Source organism: Gossypium raimondii, chromosome 13, assembly GCF_025698545.1.
Source record: "Gossypium raimondii isolate GPD5lz chromosome 13, ASM2569854v1, whole genome shotgun sequence".
Taxonomy (NCBI): Eukaryota; Viridiplantae; Streptophyta; class Magnoliopsida; order Malvales; family Malvaceae; genus Gossypium; species Gossypium raimondii.
The window spans coordinates 32,969,609-32,991,606 of NC_068577.1; the positions used below are offsets into that span (position 1 = coordinate 32,969,609).

General features: G+C 36.3%; 3 protein-coding genes across 6 annotated transcripts; 1 reads left to right on the top strand and 2 right to left on the bottom strand.

Moving 5' to 3' along the window:
* Positions 1–684: 684 nt before the first annotated feature.
* LOC105782297 (piezo-type mechanosensitive ion channel homolog) lies at positions 685–14,361 on the bottom strand. 4 transcript variants are annotated; one of them, XM_012606963.2, is made up of 21 exons: positions 13,508–14,361; positions 13,074–13,154; positions 12,400–12,559; positions 12,163–12,320; positions 11,479–11,635; positions 11,180–11,366; positions 10,972–11,087; positions 10,626–10,710; positions 10,012–10,227; positions 9,746–9,923; positions 9,289–9,417; positions 8,978–9,151; positions 8,594–8,827; positions 6,609–8,132; positions 3,793–6,269; positions 3,172–3,567; positions 2,890–3,048; positions 2,256–2,762; positions 2,036–2,177; positions 1,591–1,735; positions 685–1,088 (listed from the first exon to the last, which is right to left on the bottom strand). In XM_012606963.2, the coding sequence occupies exons 1-21, from the start codon at positions 13,554–13,556 to the stop codon at positions 953–955; spliced, it is 7,410 nt and encodes a 2,469-aa protein (XP_012462417.1). In that variant the 5' UTR covers positions 13,557–14,361; the 3' UTR covers positions 685–952. The 4 variants fall into 4 exon arrangements, with proteins under 4 accessions (XP_012462417.1, XP_052482269.1, XP_052482270.1 ...); XM_052626309.1 differs by having other exon boundaries at positions 2,036–2,186; XM_052626310.1 differs by having other exon boundaries at positions 685–1,102; positions 2,036–2,186.
* On the top strand, positions 14,337–17,410 carry LOC105782299 (phosphoglycerate mutase-like protein AT74). Its single transcript, XM_012606966.2, has 2 exons — positions 14,337–14,901; positions 15,903–17,410. Exons 1-2 carry the CDS (start codon positions 14,424–14,426, stop codon positions 16,346–16,348), a joined length of 924 nt encoding a protein of 307 aa, XP_012462420.1. The 5' UTR covers positions 14,337–14,423; the 3' UTR covers positions 16,349–17,410.
* Positions 17,411–17,985: 575 nt separating this feature from the next.
* Positions 17,986–19,697, bottom strand: LOC105782298 (GDSL esterase/lipase At1g54790). The gene is made up of 5 exons (XM_012606964.2): positions 19,341–19,697; positions 19,057–19,257; positions 18,810–18,976; positions 18,458–18,728; positions 17,986–18,337 (listed from the first exon to the last, which is right to left on the bottom strand). Exons 1-5 carry the CDS (start codon positions 19,573–19,575, stop codon positions 18,069–18,071), a joined length of 1,143 nt encoding a protein of 380 aa, XP_012462418.1. The 5' UTR covers positions 19,576–19,697; the 3' UTR covers positions 17,986–18,068.
* Positions 19,698–21,998: the final 2,301 nt, after the last annotated feature.

The following is a 21,998-nucleotide window of genomic DNA, read 5'->3' on the forward strand; positions in this document are numbered from 1 at the left end:
ATTATGCTGACACTGGTGAAGTTAATAGTAATGTTCCGACTATGAATTAGAAGCAACTCATAATTTACCAATTCCAAAAATGTCTGAAAATGAAGTTAAAAATGTTTTATTCAGTTTAATAGGTCAATGGTTCACTAAATTTATGCAAACCAACCCTATGGCTCAACAACCTCCACCCTTTATTATACCTCCTGTGGTACCTCAACCTCCACAAACAACTGAAATAGTCGACAAATTCCTGTTGGAAAAGTCAAAAAAATGTGGTGCTGAGGAATTTTGTGGTAGAATGGAAGATGGTCTAGCTAAAGCTGAGTATTGGCTCGAAAATATTAAAATTTCAAAAAAGAAATGGTTCAACAACAATTTTAATTTGATCAATTTTAAAATTTCAATCTTGAACAAATGGTAGCACTTAGATTTATTAAGTCTTACTTTTTTTAAAAATATATATAACTTATGCGGCGAACATATTACTAGATTTCTAATGTAATGTGACCTTAATTTTTTTCACGTCACTTACAAAAAGTTAGTTAATGGATTTGAAAGTTGTCATTTGTGTCAAGATTAAGGTTTTAAAATTGAAAATTATAAAGATTAAGATTGATCAAGTTGAACATAAGCTAAGTCTACAACATTACCCTTAGTACAATACTAATGAAAATACAAGAATTAAAATTTGCTAAATTAAAGTACAAGGACTAAACTCAAAACTTATGCATGATACAAGGACTAATAGTAAAGTTGACCATTCAAATTTCTATATATATATATATTTTACTTTTTATCTTGCAATAATTTATTTCAAGATAATTAAGTCAGCCTTTTGAATGAATACCTTCACCCAATCCAAAAAAAAAAGAGAAGCTTATTTTAGAATCAACACTGAACAATGCTTGAAAAAAAGTCGCAACTGTAATAAAAATTGGGTTGAATTGGTGAGGATGGTACGTAATTAGTCAGGCTTAGTGTACTCGAGCAGCATGTGTGGAGATCGATAAATGCTGACTAGTGTCCAGTAAAGAACCTCTTCAACCTCAAGCTCACCCTCAGCTCTTGCAGCATATATGTCCTCACAGATTGCAAGCAACCTGTACCAACATAACTTTAAAACATTCAGCTTCGTAACTTTGAATTCGTGCGCAAATATTAGATACGGATATGTGTTACATACAGATCTATTCAACTTAACTATAGTTTTTTCTATGTATTCGGTGAGCTATCTTTATATCCCTGTTCGATATACATACATACATGCAGTATGTCTGCTATGCATGATTACATGTCCAGACCAAAATAGATTCAGTGTGACATTTGTCTGAAATGAATAAAAGAGTATATACACTAACATACATGCATGCACACATGTCCAGTACAACATAGATTCAGAGTGACAAGGGTCTGAAAAGAATAAAAGGGTAAATGTACCAACATAAATATATGCTTGCATGCATGCATACATACTCGGCAAGCATAGGACATAGGTATTGAAGATAAAAAAAAATAGTCAGAACAACGTAGATTCAGTATGACATCAGTTTGAAATGAATAAAAGGCTATATACATAAATGATATACATATATACATGCATACCTGTCACAAGAAGGAAGGTTCTCAACTTGTATTCTCATTCTGAGATCAGAACATTGTAGTCTGATGAAACGGCCAACAGCTAGCACAAAAGTAATGTAAAGACCCCAAATGCTAAATTTGCTCAATGTATCCCCAAGAATGCCCTCTGAACAAGCATACAAATCCAACCATACATATATTGAAAAATAAAGGGAAATTAATCCAAATAAAAATGATTGAACAACTTTCATAGGCATTTTGCATGTAGATCTTGATAGTTACTTTCTATGTTAGGGCTCAGGATATGGGTATATATCCGATATGAATATGTTCATTGTTGTAAAGTTCTTTCATGTATTTGGAGGATTCTTCGAAGGTCATATTTCAACGCTCTTTTTTGAATATGTGTTAGATAAAGGTATCAAACACTGTTACTTCAAGCAAAATGAAGAGCTTCAGAACTTACGAGGTGTTTCCTCGGATACAATTATGGCCACTGGTCCAGCAAACTCACAGCATCCAGTTCCACCTGATACATCAATGTCCTGAAAAGACCACCATTCTGGATTTCCATGATTGAGAACAAGATCCCCACTAACCTTTTTAACCTGTAAAAACTATCATGTTCACTGTTATCTCAACAAAAAGCTGATAATGAATCTAAATGATCAGAATCAAGGACATACCGACTGTTCAAGAAACCGCAAATCTCCAGAACCAGTAACCCGGAAATATCTTGGATAGATGTTAAACATTCTGAAACTATTAGCAGTACCATTAAGAACTTGCATCACTTCTGCAGATTTAGGAAGATCATGATCAGCAACAAGTAATTGATGTTTCACAACTTCCTTCCCTTTCGGTCTATCTCTCCTGAATTGCCAAGAGAAAACAATGTCCATGCTCTGTTGGAGAGAATCGATAAATCGGGCTTGGACCACTGGGGGAACAAGCCATACTTTGCTTGCATCAGGTTGGCAACATATCAGTTGAATGTCCACTTCATTATAATTGTCTAAGTAGCCTTGTGGATCAAGATCGATATGTTCGTGTTTTACTTTGTTCCATGAGATCCTTTCGCACAAAGTGGTCTCAAACAATGTAAGCCTTCCGCTGCTCGTCTTTATATCAATCTGCACACTGGCTTCTCTTATGGGGTTTGCAATATTTGTCGGGTTACCGCTGCTGTACATCTTGAAAAACACAATACAAGCAAACCCCAAACTGTATAGATGAGTAGCTGTTGCTAGAGTTCTTCTAACAAATCCGGAATTTAATTTACAGGACAACAAAAAAGAATGTATAGTTTTCAATTCTTACCAGCATAGGGGCCCATATGACACAAATCAGTATGAAGAATAAGCAAATGCCACTGCAAAATTTAGTTAGCTTTGTCTGCTTTTTTCCTTGCTGGTGTTTAGCTCTATTTAGATCCGCATCACATTTGACAAGAAACAAGCTTCCATGGATATCTTCCAACTAGATAGAAAGCTAATATTAGATCCAAAAACAATCAGAGCATACGTGTTTCTTGAAGGAACAATGCAAAGATTTCAGGGTTGTACAACAATAACATAAGCTATTTCTACGTGATACACTTACCTTCAACCAATCATACATGGTTAAAGATGTAGTTGTGCAAGACCAATCAAGAACACATCGAAGTTCATAAAGGAAAGGGAGAGCACGATAAATTCGGAAACCCAAGAAATTAGTTTGAGAAATGCTACTTGTTAAGAATTGCCTGTACAGATTGCTTTCATTTGGAATCCCAAATCGGATTTGTATGGCCTGCAGAGCCAGGGAAATCAGCTTCGTGAGGTAAATAGCACGAAGCGCAAACTTTCCGGCATGTTTGTCCGAAGGCTCCATTTGCCAAGCATAGTTCGTGACAGAGTATGTGAAGAGGAAAAGAGTGAAAAGATAGAATATAACTTTCGCAGTGGCAAATGAACAAAGGTAAATGACGCGATCCAGCACTATCAAGAAAAAGATAACCTGTAATAAGAAGAAATTTTGTATTCATTTCAGAGATCTAACCATTTAAATCATGAACATTACATCAATGGTAAATAAATAACTTCAACATCAAGAATTCCAGTATGAGATTATGCTTGTTTATACTATTGATTGAACTGAGTCATACAAGCACTGAAAAAACGATTTCTTTTTAAGAAATGCTCAACGTTTTCTTGAAGAAAAATTCTGTGGTTAGAGGAATACCATTAAGATAAACACAAACTCTTTTGGGAATTGATCTTCATGCTGATAAACTTCAAGGAACTCACTGTTATTTTTTATGACAGATTGGTAGAAAATTGCCACCAAGAAGAAGACAACTAGATCTGCACAAAATACATAGGCGTATAGGTCTATATCTCTCTTACCTCCACCGATTACAGAAAGTATAGTGTAAGGGAACCGTATTTCTCTAAAAATATCGGCATGGTAGGCTTCTAGAATCTCACTAGTTACATCAGCAGACGGGGTTAACGACCTTTGCCCTTCTTTGAAGGAAGAATCTCCTGAAGGGGAGGCATATAACACCTCAAAAACAACCAGGGCAATGTTATCATTTTCTGGACTTCGTTCAATGCTTTGAACTCGAACTCTACTTGCAGGATAAATGTTGAGGTTGTCTCTGCATCTTCTGTCATGCATGATCTTCAGCAACTTGTTCATTTTCGATTCAATCATCTCAGGTTGAATGCCATCCCCTGGTGGTAAGTTGACTTCCATAGATAGCTGCACAAAGTAAGGAGGAGTTTCGGATTCCTGTGTTAAGGATATCCAGTACCTGTAAAGATTTCGAATCAACACTTCCATCACGTTTCTTAAATGTAAAAGCAGTCCCTTTAATCTCCTAAAGAATCCAAAATCATATGCAGCAATTTCCTGGTAGTGATTTTTTCTAGTAAAGCTGAACTCGGCTGTTGCAGTCCATTCGCCGTCGCTGGCAGTTATGGCATACTGTAAGAGAGTAAACAAATACACTAAAAAAAGAGGCCAATGGCTGATCACAAAAGATGACATGTTCTTGCACACCGGAAATCCCAACTCCCGAAACAATCCGGCTTTGAAAATCATCCCAAAATGTTGAATGATGATTTGATATAAGTATTGAAGCAAAATACAGACCTCAGTGTAAATTAGCATAATAACCCAGAACATGTGGCTCGGACCGGTATTTACACAGAGAGCATACAAGAAGAGACCAACCAGATAAACCATGGAAAGCAGGCTAAAATTCCATAGGAAAATCAGAATAAAGCAACAGTAGCAAACAACATTGTTATTTGATCTCATTTGGTCCCAAATATGGTGGAAGATGATCTTGATTTGTCGGCGCGCAACATTAAACATGTTCCTATCACTATCAGATAGCATTGAATGCGTTCGTTCAATATGTTCACCACCAAAATCATGATTCTCTACCTTGTAATATACCTCATCATCTGAAGAATGATAGTATGAATCCAGTTTTTCATGTTCAATGTTTAAGAGGCTTGCGAGATTCATGACTGCCATACTACCAAGAGACTGCACCTGTGAAACTCCATCACCTATCAGTTGTACCGCTGATGCTAGTGGACTTCTCTTGGATTGGTATTTTTCTTGAGGCTTTGTATGGGAATACATGTTACCATTAACTGTCTCGTGTAGTTCATAAATCTCGAACAGTGAATTGACTGACTGCTGTCTGGAGTCCTCTTCACACAGAACTACAGTTCTTTCACTTGTAGGAGATCCATTCATATCATGATTAGATAACAAATCCAATCTTCCATTAAGATCCTTTCTCTCTAAATCAGCATCCCGTTTTTTGGGGGTAGTCTGAGATGGATTTGAATTTACCGAAAGGTTCCTGTTTCTTTTGATTTTGCCTTCAGGAAAGGTGCTACCGCAATTAGTGGTGCTCAAGCTATGAAGTTGGATCAGCAAGTTGAGCATCTCTGATTTGATCTTTTCAACTTGTAGATTACGCATGCGCTTTTGCTCCTCGGATTTACGTATATGTTGCAAATGTCCAGTCTTCCATGCAGCCCTCTTCTCCTGCTCACGGACTAAAGCACTGATCTGTTCCGCTTCAAGATATTTCGATACATAGTCGAATTCCAAGGATGAAAACATGTATGACTGAAGTGAAACCAGAATGAATATTATAACCTCAACAAGTGCAAATCTAGATGTAACATGAAATCCGTATTTATGCAACCCGATCACTTTGCTAATCCGATCTATCATCTCACATTTCCCCTCACAAAAATCACCTACAAAAGGAGACTGGTATGCAAGACTAAGGACAATCAGAGCAAAATTGTAAATCCGCAAGAATTTGAAGATGCTATTCTTTTTCTTTAGAATTTGAAGCCTAATCCGGAAGAAAACTAGAGCAAATCCAAGGTATCCAAGGTGAAGAACATCATACTCTAGTGTTCCAGTGATCAAAATTAAAGCAAGCACAAGATCCAGTAAGTGACAATAACTGTAAAGCCTCAGGTAGTCAAGAAATGTCCACAAGACTTTTGTTTCAAACGAGAGATCACTCAGACCGGATACTTGTTTTGAGTGAAACATCATTTCTTTATATGTCTGAAACCCCGAGAGACTCGACAAGCGATCCGCATGAAGTTTGAGACATGAAAACATGAAAACTGTGTAATAGCTGATAAGCATTCTGGGTTCATCTACAATGAAACCTGCAAAAAGTTTTGGTTAAATAGTTTCACCATTGAAGTAAATAAAACATAAGATTATAATGCAACAATGAAGCTAACAATGGTTGACTCATAATCACTTCTAGAAACTGCTTTATCTATTTGAAAACAGTACTTCAAGTATATAAATTCTTCATGCCTTTGAAGCAATACGATTACTCATTTGTATACAATATATATATACGTATATCCTCTCTTATGATGCTCGAAACAGAAACTAGAACCATTCGAGTTGCTTGTTTTGAGTTTCAAATTGTCTATGTATAGATGAAGTAATTTTCCTATTGACCAACTATGTAGAACATTTCATGGTAGAGATACCTAGCCAGCATTTCTTGCAGTAATCAAAATGAATATGGGAGCTTCTCCAACAGTCATTGCAAAGCGCTTTGGCCTTAGTTGGGGAAAGATGCATCCAGGAAGTCAGATTCAACAAAAAAGCCATGTACTCGAGGGTGAAAATGGAAGCAAACAAGAAAACAAATATTAGCCAAAGTTTATTTATGGCGTCCCGATGTAAAAGAATGCAAGCGGCAAGAGATGCAATGTAGAGCAAAGATATAGCATTCAGCACAGAAAAGCTGGCAAGAAGCAATGCGATCATGTTTATCTCGAGGCCGAAGAGATTAAACATATTCTCCACCCAGAACTTGATATAAACTTTCAGACTAGCCTTTTGCATTTCCAGCCTCTCCTTTCTCAACATATGAATTTGCTTTCTCTTCCATTTATGATTATCTTTGGAACTTTCCTGCAAATGCCCATTTGTATGGTTTCTACCTTCACTGCCTCCTGCAGGATTCATACCTCGTAAAATGATAGTCTTAAGAGATGGGCACGAATAGCTTCTTGGCTTTTTCATTTTTCTTAACAGCGGATTGGCATCTAAACATTTTCTTCCTCTGGTAAAAATCATGTCACCATTTGAGGCTATTTCAGTTGACATAAACAAACCACAAGAGTCCTCCCACCATCCTTCATTTTCAAAGTTGCTCGGCATCTTTTCAAACCACTGAGAGACACTGTGCTGCAGAATGCACGCAACAATAACTAGCACCTTCCCTCTCAAGCCAGATTCTACACCGAAGAAACCGGGTTCATACACCTGCAAGCCGAGGAAAAACGAAACCGAATGGTGTTTTTGACCAGGGAACATCTCAGCCTGGTAACCCCACATCTGGAAAGGGTATTCAATCATCACAAGTGATGCCGAATAAACCAGAAAGAGTTTTGAAGGGATCTGAGAGTTTTTCAATGAAATCGCACAAATAACTAAACCGAAAAGATAGGAAAACCCAAATGCACTGATCGGTGACAAAGATGCATAAAATATGGTAAGATACAGTATCTTTTCACTGTGCCAAATTAGAAGGCGCTTGAGAAAAGTAAAAGCATCAGTTTCTGGCACACCATCCCTCGGTGCGAAGGTTTTGCTTTGCCTCCTCTCGTAACGATGTAGTTGCAACACAACTAATACAGCTAAGGACTCCCAAATATTTTTCAACATTGAAGCTTCTGGGTTATACCCGAAGGCAGAAGAAAGTTTAACTAATCTGGACAACCATTCCTGAAGCCAAGAGAACGCACTTAACCCGTAAATGAACACAAACACTGCAATGGCATAAACTTTCAGCGGTAGCCAAAGGCGCTTTACTGTCTTCCCTACGAGTTGTCTTTCGGTAATCCACATTAGAAGGAAGAATAGGTAACCAAATGAAGAATAGTTAGGCGTTACTATATAAACTGTAAGAAGGATCGTGAGAAAGACAATGTAAGTTCCACATGATCGGTATGTCAAAAGAAACGTCTTGCCAATAGTATTCAGATATGATCCTATTTTTCTCTCTGTAAGATCCAAAAAAAAAAAAAAGAGAAGGATGAGAATATTAACAAGTTTTTTCCAGGTACTGTGATCGAAACAAGCATATGTGAACTGTTTGTATGTGTACGAAGGAGATTCATATAGCTGCCATAATAAGTGATTCTTATATATCATGCAGTATACATGATGATGCTTATATTGAGAAACTAGAATAATTGAAAAGAAATAAAGTTTTTGCACATTACTTAAAACCAAAACTTAGAATATGAATCTAAGGATAGTCAATTATAACTGCTCATAGATGCCACACGCTTAGGCAACTTTACAATCCCAAATATTCTACTTTAGACAAGAGAACACATAGTCTGGGATTCCAAATCATCAAAACCATGAAGATTTGGGACCCTTTGTAGAAATATACTCCTTTTCAAAGTAGAGAAAGGTCAAAGCATTGTTGGATATTTCAACCTCGAATGAGTAATACCATGAGAGAAGTTAATTTCAGGGGGGTTTCTTGATTTTGAGGTATAAACCGTCAATATAACAGACTTGAGTAAACCAGCTCTCAAGATGGTAAACCCTATTGGAGGGCAAGGAGTGTGTTGAACAATTGCTGAAAATGAGAGCAACATTTCAAACCCATGATTATGAATGGCAGAAAAGCAAGCAAGCACAGCTATCTTCAGGAAGTCCCCAGACTTAGCATGATTAAATGAACCTACACGAAGTCGTCCAATGTAATATTAGAATTTCTTTTCAAATATTTACTTATAAAGATGTTAATATGTATTGAATAATCTATTATATTTTCCTGCCATTGATCATCCACATCAAGATCATAAAGGATATTAGAATTAAGTACACTTACCTAGTTGTGAAAGAATTTTCTCAGCAATCGAGCCTTTTTTCATCAAGGTAGAAGATATTAGATTAAGCTGAAGAAGATATAACAGTGTGAAATGTGCCTCACATAACAGAATTAAGCATTGCCGTATTTTTGTACCTACATGGTGGCTTAATAGAAATATCAAGAAAAAAGCCACTGAGATGTAAAGCAGAAAGGTCATAGTTAGTACTAATATATTATTTTCCAATAAAATTGCAGATTCTTTGGCTAACAAACTGAAAATAGTCGAAAATTGAACAAAGAATTAAGAAAATGTTAGTGGTTTATCTCACTGTATAAGGCAGGGATGAGACCAGGGTTTAACGCAATAAGGAACAATAGCAACAGCACCATAGCCCGAGAACTTTTGCGCAGTCCGTATACTATTGTAGCTACAATCAGTACTTTTGTTTCCTCTGTGTCTGAAATTAAGAACCAATTTGAAACTTGTAGATTAAACATCGAAACAGGTAGATAAAACTAGATGCATAACAATAAGAAACATCAAAGAATAGTTTAATGTTTAAAGAAGTGATACTGGGGTTAAGATATGATAGTTTAAGTAAGGTTTCCGGGTAAATATGGTGGTTGAGGTATCAAGATAATATTAGCAAAACGTCTGGCCTTCCAATTGTCCAATAAAGGGTGACTTGGGAAGTAATACAGATTATTAAAGAATATTAGGAAAGAACCAACGAAGGCACAGAGAAGGTGATCAATCCAAACACTTGGACATTATAGTTTCCTCACCATCTAAAGAGGAATCATCACTAGAAGATGGCCCATCTCTGTCAGACAAGTACAGGAAAACGGAATTGTTAACAAGATTACTCAATGCAACAAGAACCCCGAGGCTAAATTGTGCCAATAGATAAAATCCGGGGATAGGGTAGTGCCATAGCCCAATTGTTTCCCAAATCTCCATGTCCTGAAAGCATTTCCTCAAACATATCATGTCAAAGATTATACAATTATAACAATCTGCACCACCAGCAGAATATAATCTAGAATACTACCTGCCATTTCTCCTTATTAAGGACCGTGAAAGCTATGTTGAAGATGTACGTGCTAACAGCCCACAAGAGAATCAAAACAAGAAGCAAGCCATTCAATCGATGCAAGTGATACATTGAGGGGAAGACATACAGAATATAGCCAACATAAGCAAGAAGTCCAAATGCATAGAGACTTGCAAAGTGGAAACTCCAAAATGAAAGAGCAAGCAAGGAAATCTGCCATATTCAACAGTAAATAATCTTAAGAACACAAAACAACTTCTGTGAAGGTAAGACAAATTCGATCCATATGTCCGAAGAAAAGAAATTACCTAAAGGTTCACTCCAACCCTATGGTTCCTGTCGGACATACGAGATAGATTAAAAGGAAAACATGACTACCTGTGATCCATTGATGTCCCTACTATAGCCAGTAAGGATTGAAAAGAGAATAGTTCTCATGGGACATATCTATAAATTTTTAGGGTTTTATTACTCTTATTACTACTATTTTATGGCATAGAATTTGCATTAGTTCACATCTGTATGTAGTTCCAGAGACATTATGATTGTAAACACAATCAATACACAAGGGATGAAAGTTCTACAAAGGAAAAGAAATGTAGTATACTTACCGGAAAACCATAAGTAAAATAGTTAATGCCGAAAGTCCGTAAGATTGGTCCTCTTAACAAAATATTAGTGTGCCTAACACCGGATCTGCAAAGCATTTTCCACAGGGAGAGAGAGAGAGAGGTGTCAAAATTGTAGATATCAATGCAAATCCTATCATGTTATGCAATGATAAATATAAAAACAACCTTATATCATGTTGAATACCAAACTTATAAATACAAGGTGTGCATGGTTCCATGTTTTGCTGTTCCATTAAATTTTCAATACCAAAACCAACTAAAATGTGCTGAAGAAATCAAAATAAACTGAAGTTAGTCAAATTGGAAAACCTCCCCAATTAAATACCTTGATTCACGAATAAAGAATGAATGCTTTGAAGGAAGAAGTTGCCTAGTCAAGCTGCTTGCTCTTGCCGACATGATGAAATCCATTTCCATAAGATCACATCTAATCCAAGATAGCTGAGAAAGAATTAAGAGTTACAGAAAGATTAGCGATAATAAAAAAATGAAGGAAACAACAGCTTTGAAGTTTAGCTGTAAGTTATACTCACAATGATGTAAAAGACTATAAGAGAAAGACCAGAACAAATTTCTGACCACTCCGATTTAGCAGATATCTTATAGATTCCAATAAAATCAGCTAGCCACTTAAAGATCCCAGAATACTCGACAGGGAGTTGGTATATGTAGAGCAAGACAATGTTCAAGCCAGTATACAACAAAAGGTACCGCCAAGATCTTTGAAACCAGACCAAAAAAATAAATCAATCAGTAAACCAGATAACATTAAATGCTAACTGAACTGTAATTGTAATCTGATCTCTAGCCATAGGAATTATAAGATGCTTACCTGAAAAGGCCAAGAAAGTTGCTTGTTAAGGACCAATCAACAAGTCCAATACTACTACAAATAAAAAATGGTAAAGATGCCCAAGAGGGATGACTAATTCCAACAACAAGTTGTACAGCAGGCAACAATAAGCAGCATAAAACCCTGAGATGGGAACCTTCAATGAAAAAAAAAAATAGGACAATGGCTTCAAGTCAACATCTAATGCAAACGTAATTACATGAATGGGAGAAATCAACAATGTAACAAATCCTGATTACAGCAAACACAATCAAAGAACTCAAGTGATTTAATATAAAAGCTGATTGATGTAGAATGCTTTTTACTACCAACTCGTTACAAACAGTACCTATTGACTTTCTTAATAATAAAACTGGATTTAACTCAAATTCAATATTTTCTTAGATGCTCGTGTAAGCTAAAAGAAACCATATCAGTAATGGATTCATTACACTGGCTATCCAAGAAGAAAGCATCAAGTTTTGGTACTTTCAGAATCAAACAAGAAGCCCTATGGTCTATTAAACTAGTAGGTATACTTATTATTAACTAAAGTGCTAAGTATCTTTTTTTAAATAAAAAAGAAGGGTAAACCCAAAAAATATATGAAACCTGAACAGAAAACAAAATAGATATAAAGAAATTAGGAGATTGGTAATATGAGAGGTGTACTGCATAACAAACCTATTTGTAGTACAAAGGAATATAAATGCCCCCAAAATGAATCACTCTGTGAATCCAAGCCAAACCTACTGCCGCTTATTTCAAGTAACGCAACTAAAGCTGCTAGTACTTGTACCATCAAGAAATAAATTAAAGATGGAAAGCTCGAAGACTGATCTCTGCAGAATTTATTTCAGATTAATGTGTAAAATATATAAAAGGAAAAACACAAAGCATATTTCTTGTGTTAGATTTTACCTTACAAAACCGATTAGCTTTGCCCATTGAGCATCAGAAATGCTCCACTGGTCTCCTTTCACAACCCAAACAATGTAAAATATGGCATGTGATAGAATAGTTAGTGACGAAAAGATAAGTGTGTACCATGATAAGAGAGATTGCCTTGGGAACTGAAAACCTATCACACACCAAAAATACTTACTTAGAAACTCTAGCTTTAGATATTGGAATATTTGATCTCTCTTTTGGTCATTTATGTCATGAATCAAAATTCTCTTAAGAACTAATGATTAAAGGAATGGAATCTAGAATATGGCTCACTATTTCAGTCTTATGAACTGCTCTAACAGTTGACATCATCGAAATGAAAAAGTCCAAACGAATAGAGAATGTACCACATAAAGAAAGACAAGTTGAACTAACTAGAAATTCCATGCTAACCATGGTTGCTTTTATAAAATCTAAAGGAACCTACTTACGTCTAGAAATGAGTTCACAAATGTAAATCCAAATACAAGTACATACTAAGAACTTGGGTTTGTTAATCTCAGCTGGCCAAGGAGAGCTAGTCATTAAGCTAAGGTAGGACTTAAATAATCCCAGAAAAGGGAGAGATAATCCTTTGTTAATCTACATTGCAAGAAAAATGTCATGATTAACAGCATGGTACAGAAACAAACTAGACGGTTTACCTATTTCGGGAGCTGCATATTGAATGAGGAGAAAGGCTAACAGATCAACCAGAGATATCAAACTCCGATTCAGCAAAGCAGCTGCAAAAGGAAGAGTTTAAGAAAAAGAAAAAAAAAGGGAAGAAAATAGTTCACAGTTTTTCCAATTTTGCTTTAACATTTACTAGGTTTTCGCTTAGCTAACCCTTCGAGCTAAATTACCAGCGTTATGAGGCATTCATATAAAAAATGCTCTTTTTTCTACTGCATTCTTAGACTTAACAGTATCTATTCATAAAAACATTTCACTTACAGATATGGAAATATTTTGCAGCTTTCATTCTCTTGAATTAGTAATATTTTGATAAGAAATCGAATCCACATTAAATTTCTCTGATAAGAAAACATGCGGAACGAAAAATTTTGCTAATGAAATTGGAGTGGTTAAAGCATACCTGTCAAAAGAAGCTGAGGCAATACAAATCCAATGAGGAACTTCCCCATAATAATTACCTCTACTTTTAATCATAAACATCTGCATTGTAGTTGTACCATAACTGAAATCCGGAACTCATCAGTGCAATATTGAATCTTTGACACCCAATTAGAGCCAAAATAATATACACCCAACAAAATCACCTATCATAAAAGTTTCTTTGAGTAGAACAAGTTCTTCATGATTTTACCATCGATGAGCATCGAAAATACTTCATGGTTGGCTTCAGTCAATTATTATGAAAAAAACAAGACAACCTATTTCCATAAACCCGTCTCTTAATCGCCAAATCAATGCAGCAGCAAGAATCTTCAATAAGAAAAGGCTCTTTTTTTTCCTCTTTTATCTTTTTTGTTCCTTTTGGTAGATGGGATGTCGTCTTCTTTTTTGTTCCTCGGGATAGGATGAGATTTTCAGAATATTGATTGAAACCAGAACTGGATTTTGTTAAATAATGATCTCAGATTTAGCCTATCATGATTTTTACTTTAGATAATAACTTAAAAAGTTTTGATCTTTGTGTTTTTGATTCAACATCTAACAAGGTTAAAGTTGCACATTGTTTTTATTTGTTGGGCTCATGAAATGTTTTCCCAAAATACTAGATAACAGAACACGTGCTCCTCATATGGGTATTTTTGGGATTATAAAATGGCCTTTGAAGAACATTTTAGCTTCCCCCACGATGTTCTTAGGGACCTACGAAATCAATGTTCCCCGTGATGTGATGCTAATGACTGTTTTGACCTCAATTCATTCACTCAATAAATAAATGGACCAGTGAAGCTCCTTTATAATTTTCCCAACAAAACAATGACAAAGCATATGCATTAGCGAAGCAAGTATGAGAAAATGGTAAAATTTGTAAATTGGAAATGAAGAATGTTGAAGCAAAACAAAAAGAAAAGATCCAGAAATTGAAGATGTTACCGAAACACATTATCCTAGTCCGACATGGTGAGTCGGAAGGCAACAAAGACACCTCGGCCTACTCAACAATCCCCGACCACAAGATCTCCTTAACCGAACATGGCCGAGCCCAAGCCAGGCTCGCCGGTTCCCGCCTCCGGGACCTCATTTCGAGCCATGGGTCTTCCCAAGATTGGCGGGTCTACTTCTACGTGTCTCCTTACGAGCGCACCCGATCCACGCTACGGGAAATCGGGAAATCGTTTTCGAAGAAAAGGGTGATTGGGGTGAGGGAAGAGTGTAGGATTAGAGAACAGGATTTTGGGAATTTTCAGGTGGAGGAAAGGATGAAGGCCACAAAAGAAACAAGGGAAAAATTTGGGAGGTTTTTTTATAGGTTCCCTGAAGGTGAATCTGCTGCAGATGTTTTTGATCGAGTTTCCAGTATGTTCTTCTTCATCACCAGTTTTGCTTTCTTTTTAATGGAAACTTGGCATTTTTTGCTTAGGAGGGTGCTTTGGGAATCAAGTTTCCATTGAGAAAATTGGTTATTTTGAAATGGGTCTGTACTGTTTGTTGCTTTTGTTTAAAAGAAATACTTCTCGGAATAATATAATGGCTTGTTTTGAAACCTTGAAAGCAAAGAACTTCCGAGAAAAACTGGGTTCTTGTTTTAATTATGGTGAAACGAATGAAACATTGAACTGCATATACAAGACTCTGGTCTATTGCTTCCTTAACTATTTATGAGCATAGATTTATATATGTATGTTTATTTTTCCTGATCTTAACAAATCTCTGCACAAAAATGGCGTTTTCAAAATGTTATTCCAATGTAGGGAATCAGTCCAGACAGCTCCCCCCAACCCCCTTCAAAAGATTGGATTTAGGTGCTATCTTAGTCAAGATTTTTTATTTGGATCAATAATTTCATTTTTCTTTTATTGTTTGTATATGCCTGTTTAGAGTAACTTTCTGGAAATCATTTGCATTGGTTGGACTTCTTGATTTCACATTTTTTTGACGCCAAGGAAGCCTTAGCCTGGGAATGGGAAAAGGGTTGTAGATGTTGGAATTTGAATCTCGGACTTGCTAGATGTCAAGTGGTTGCACGAACCAACTAGGATGAGTCTCAGGTTTGCTTGATTTGTCATTTCATCTTATAGAACTTGAGGGAGTTAACAGTGTCTACCGACTTCAAAAGGTTTAAGGTTGGGAAAGTAGAATTGAACCAGATGTGATGTGAGACTCTTTTACAACTAGATTATGATAATAATCTCTGGCTTTGATTTATTTTGCTTTATATGTGGTATACAATGTTTAAATCAGATAAAGGGATAAATCTTTCTTGTTCTTTAATCTTAGTCCTTTGAGAATGAGCCTTAGTAACAGATGGCTTTGATTTTGATTTTGATTTGGATTGATGAAAGCGGTATATTTTACAGGTTTTCTGGAATCTCTTTGGAGAGATATAGACTTGAATAGGCTTAACAATGATCCTTCTCAAGACTTGAATCTGATAATAATCTCACACGGTCTAGCCTCACGGGTTTTTCTAATGAAGTGGTTCAAATGGACAGTAGAGCAGTTCGAAAGGTTATATAATCCCGGCAATTGCGAGATTCGAGTTATGGAGTTGGGACGTGGTGGAGAATATAGCCTAGCAATCCATCACACAGATGAAGAGTTGCAAGAATGGGGACTATCTCCGGAAATGATAGAAGACCAGAAATGGCGAATCAATGCCAACAAAACTGATTTGAACGATCACTGTAAATGGTATCTTAATTCGTTTTTTGACAATGAATTAGACTCGGATGAAGATGTCAAGGAAGAAGATATTGATTCTGATGATGATTCAAAGGACATTTTTTTAGATACCGATTCTTAAGTGTTCGAAAGCTTTGTCATAAACTACCTATTGGAAATCTCATTTATTTGTAAATTATTAATTCAATAGTTTTTGTATTTTTTTCTTTTTTAGAATTCTACCATTACTTTTTGTTTTAGATAAATAAGATACCAAATTGAGGTTTCAACATTAGATAGCACTGGGAACTTGGCTATTTCCATAACCAGCAGCTTACAAAGAACAAACCAGAAGGTAAGTTCAGCTAAACTTGAAACTGTCCCTATGATTCATGTATACCTTCTCATCTAATTTATAGCCTATTCTTCCAATCGGTTTAAGAGGTTTTAAACCATTCTATTTCTTGATCAAGTGAGTCCATTTTTTATGTTCTTTTGCTTGCTGCCACCTCCTCTACTGTCATTTATGTTAACCATTTTCTTTGGAGGTTGAACTTCAGGTCCAAATGCAAACCCTACTGCTTCCTCTTCCTTTAGCGGTGCAGATGCTATGTTATTCAGACTCGGGTGAGAGTGTCAGATACAGGTATATGTTTAACATGTATATGTTCAGCTTTTTTCAAGTTTTCCATTGATTCGAAAGGTTCTACTTCTTGGAGGGCCATAACCCATACCTAAATCTGGGTATGCATCGTACACAACTATTTTAGAAAACAAAAAACAAAAGGTTGGAATAACAAAGTGCAGAAAGTACTGCCACTATCACCCATTTCTTGAACTTCCTTCTACTTCAGCCTGCAAACTTGCATCTTCAGCCGATGTTTCTTGAGCCGCGAGGTGTGGTGCTAGGAAAGTCACGAAGCTCGATATAGCCGATGAAGCACCGAGGGAGGGTAAACAATCTGAAGCCTGATGAGAGCCATGGCTTAACGTTACGCTTTTCATTGCATGTGTTACTAGACATTTCATGATGAAGTAGTAGAGCCTGTGACAAAGGCCAAGAAATATTTGATCCATTTGTGGGATATATATAATTGTTTTAGAATCTGATCTTTGTATGGGGATATAGGGAAGGTCAATTCATCATTGATGCTTTTACTTGGAAGCAATGAGAAATTACTTGAGAGAAGTACATTTCTTTTCTTATCGGACTTCCTAAGATAACCTCAAGTTTTTGTTACCTAGGGCTGTAATCAAGCTTACTCGAGTTCAAGCAACAAAGAGATCAAGCGTCAACTCAAAAACTCGTGACTCAAGTTCCACTTGAGCTCGAGCTGGATCAAGTTTACAATGTTCAAAGCTGGCTTGAAAGACGTGAAAGTTCCTTCTAAAGATGATAGAGGGAAGATAAAGTTATGTGAAGAAGAAATAATAAGTTATAAGTTGGGCGTACATTTGAAATGTGTGATACAGAAGTCATCAAGTTTTTATTTTCAAAATTCAAGCTCAATTGAGATAAAAATTTATTTGAGTTCATTCATTTGCGTTATGTTCGGTTGAACTTCGAATTTTCTCAATACAAATCAAAAACAATAAAGAAGTCGATTTTTTATTTTATAGTAGGAGGTGTGTTTCAAATCCCTTGCTATCTCAGAGTAGTATAGCTTTTCTCTTTTGGATTCAGAAAATGCCGGACCTGAATAATAATGCTTTTGATCAAATGTTCTATCCTTGCTATGATCCCACTCCATACTCTCTCCATGTGACGACACCTCATCATCAAGATGAATGATTTTAACACCATTTCATTTACAAGTGCTATTATTTTATGGATCAGTTACAGCAATGAGTAAATAAGGTCTTCAGAACTTTAGACCAAGGAGGAATGGCATTTTGTCCGAGAAGGGTGGATCCGAGTACTTTCCGGTGAGTATTTGTGATGAAACATACTGATTTGCAGCTTCCGAATAATGAATTCCGTCCCAGTTAACATATTCTGAACTGTCACTGCATGCTTTGGCTGTCATTGTGGTTCCATTCAAGACTTCTGTTTTCCCGCAACCGATCCGGCTGTCGTAATTCAACGGTGGACCTCCATATCCGCAGCAAACCATTATTGGCTGCTCAAATCCTGCAAAACAGTAAGAACTCCAACTCATTTTGATTCCATACTTTTACTTCTCATCTACCTTTGTCACATTGAAAATGAATTCGGAACTCTCCAAAGTCCAAAGTACTGAATCGTACATACCGAATTTGGAATAATTTGCTATAAGGTTCCATTTTATCGTGTAGATGTCAACATATGTGAAGTTCGAGCCCGCATACTGGCCCTGCAATTTTTTACAGAGGGTATGAAGTTGCAGATTGAAGACTTTAGCAGCTTGGTTATGCTTGTTAACACATCCCAGCTCATCGAGGCTCGATGGATCAGTTCCGAATTTGGCAACATTTTGAGCTAAGCATCCGAGAGGTCCCGTGTTATGTACCCAGAAATTCCTAGCCCCTTGATCATACAGTGTCTACATTGAAAACCAAAGAATTCAAGGATTAAGACCGAACCTTAATGTAATAAGTACTGCTGTGGTGTTCTTGGCGCTTACCTTTATTCCGGTTTCGAATTCTGTCAAGATCGAAGGAATTAAAGCAAGTATTTGATCAAAAGTTTTAGAATAAAATGCGCCCGCAAGATCATTCTGGCCAATATCAAACATGTAAAGGCCGTTCTGGAAATAATCTTCGTCTGGAAGGTATTTGTGAAGCTTTTTACCTGCAATTAAATGATAATAATCTATATGTATAATTTATGATGTCAGTGTGAAATAGATGGATTTTCTTATGCGTGTGTACCTTTAGCTATCAATCTGAGAACCTGGAGTTTGAACCGTATAAACTGAGCCACTTGAACTCGGAAAGAAAATGGACTAACAGCTCGTGCAGTAGGTGGTTCAATAGTCGATCCTGCAGCTGCAAAATTGCACCCTTTTCGGAAACTCGTCCTGCCGATCGAATCCAGGTAAGCATTTAGGAATGGCAGATCCATTGCTTCCACTGCAACCAACAATCCAAATAAGCAAATGTATACAGGGGCTGAAGCAGTATCTAAATTCAATGCATATTGAGAAGAAGTTAACAGAGGAAATCGATGATGAGACGGCCATCGCAATATCTCCCCGATGGTTTTGTGAAGTAACTTCGACCATAAGGTGGTTCAAGGCTATAAACCCCAGCAGCGACTAGCTCACCGGTGTCCGAATTAGAATCGCCAAAGTTGAAAATTGCTGGTAGTTTGAAGTGAATGGAAGTGGTTAAAGGCAAGAAGATGAAGAGCAAGGCTATTATTAGGAAAATGTAAGGTTTGGGGGCCATGGTTTAGGTTCATCACCAGGGTTCCAAGGGGTTATTATATTATGGTTGTCACAGCGAATCCTTGGAATTTCTTAATGTGGTGATCCATGGCATTGCAAATTCCTGGATATTGGGACGACTCTTGTAACCTTATTGTTCAAATCATACCACATTTTGGTAAAATAAAAAAAAAAGTTTTACGAATTTGGATGTTTATGTATAATAGCAAACCTTGGAAGCTAATAGTTTGGTAAGTGGTATGTGTCTTAGCAAGTGAGGTTTGTCGTTTTTTTTTTTAATCATGGTAATCAGAAATTGCCCAAAATGAGAGAATCAAAGCAAAAGGGTTCATTTTTGTTCTCTTGTAAACTAAAGGGGTTGGAATTCCCCATTTTCACATCTTCCATATTTATTAGCATTTACCCAACAAAATGAACCATTTTAAGAATTTGATGGATTTTATTTTTTCTTTTTACCTATAAAGCTATTAATACTTTTGTAGATTAACTCATAAATATTTATCCAACAACAGTAATTCCACTCATTATGAAAAACCTTTTTTATTAGCTTTTTTATACGTATCCTTGTTTTGATACCTATTACAGACAAATATTCAAATACAATCATATATAAGACATGCCCAGATTCAAAACTCATACTCTTTTCTCAGATATTAAACAATATATATTTATTTTTTTAATCATAGAAGCATATGGCCATTGAGTGTTTGTCACGGCCTACCATTTTTGCCCCAAAGTGTATCAAGTAATAAACTAATATCCGCCCTGTAATCCTCCTGTTGTGTTCTAAAGTCAATCAAACGAACAAGTTTGAACTTTTTATGGACACTTGGAAACATACAAAATCTAGGGATTATTGCGACTATAATTTCATGGAAGATAATGAAAATATGTTGTGATAAGGTAGCAAATATGGATGTTTTAATGCCTAGGCCTCCACATCGGTGCAATAAGCATCCCCTTCATCCAAAATACATTAACCCTGTTAACCAATAACCATTTAAACCATCAACTCTTTTACCATTCCCTTCTGTTGCTGCCTTCCTTAGTTCTCATTCATATCCGAACCTTACAAAGTCAAAGGTGGAAAGACTATGAATCACCTTACATAGGCAAAGCTGGAGATTGTGCAGTGTTATATCTTTATCACTCGATCACGACACCCATTCTTTGGAATTACTCTTCAAAAAGATCCCTAAGACTAACCCTTCACAACCACTCTTCAACCACACAATCACATAGGTCTCGCACATTAGTCACCATCTCTAATACCAACTACCACGTCCCATCTGAAGCAATTGATAGTGTGTTCAATTGCCATCCTAGCTAGATCTATGGTAACAGATCACTTGGCCAACTTGCTTTGATACCACCAATAGATGAATGACAGGTGGCACATCGGGATCATGGTTGAGGAGAGAAAGTATTGTATGAAACAGGAATATTATCCCTTTTCAATAGTTTTATGCTATATCAGCAATTTCATCCTGAATTTTAAGATTTTCATTTGGATTTGATTTTTTTTCAAGATGAAAAATGCTGAAATTCAGAATGGAAATGCTGATATGGCATAAAACTATTGGAAAAAGAATAAAGATGACATGGTCTCACTGTTTCATACAATCATTTTCCTGGTTGAGGGTATATCACCACCATCTCTCTCTCTAACCCATAACAACCGTCCATCGACCACCATACACAATGGCTCTCTACCTTACCATAAGTATGGTGAACCGCTCTACATCACTATCATCTTCGACTTGTTTGATCCCAGAATCAATAGTTGGTGCGATAAGCATGGATCAAATACGCGACTTTCAAATTTTGCCAAATGACAAACCCAAAAATCAACATCCTCACCAAACAAACTCAAGATTAAATCCAAATCACCAACCAAGCTTAAATAAACTAAAACTTTGGAAATTATTACTATAGTCCTTATAACTACTACACCTAATTCTACTCTTATGAGCAATACTATGAACCTTATCCAAATTATCATATCCAAACCTATACTACTCAAAAACCCAAAAACCAACTCCCAAGAGTTGTTAATGCTACAAGAACAGTTTAAAGACTTTCAAGAACAATTCTGACAATCTCAAGAATCCCAACAATGTCAACAACAAGCATATTAGTAGCAACAAGAGTAACTCTAACGTAATATGCAAGAGTTATTGGCCGTTCAAAGACGGGACAAAGGAACACGTGATGATGATGAAGAAAAAGTCTCCTCTATCTGACAAGAACAAAATCCTAATTTGAACCATAGGCCACCCAAGCAAGAGGTAGGACTATTCTCTTTCCTGTAGATAACGATAATGTATCTCCCCTAACAACGACATTTTCTAACCCTTGAAGAATATATGCATAAAAATTTTTGTTGATTCCTCAAAATTTTGTTAAACCTTTTAGCTTCTATAC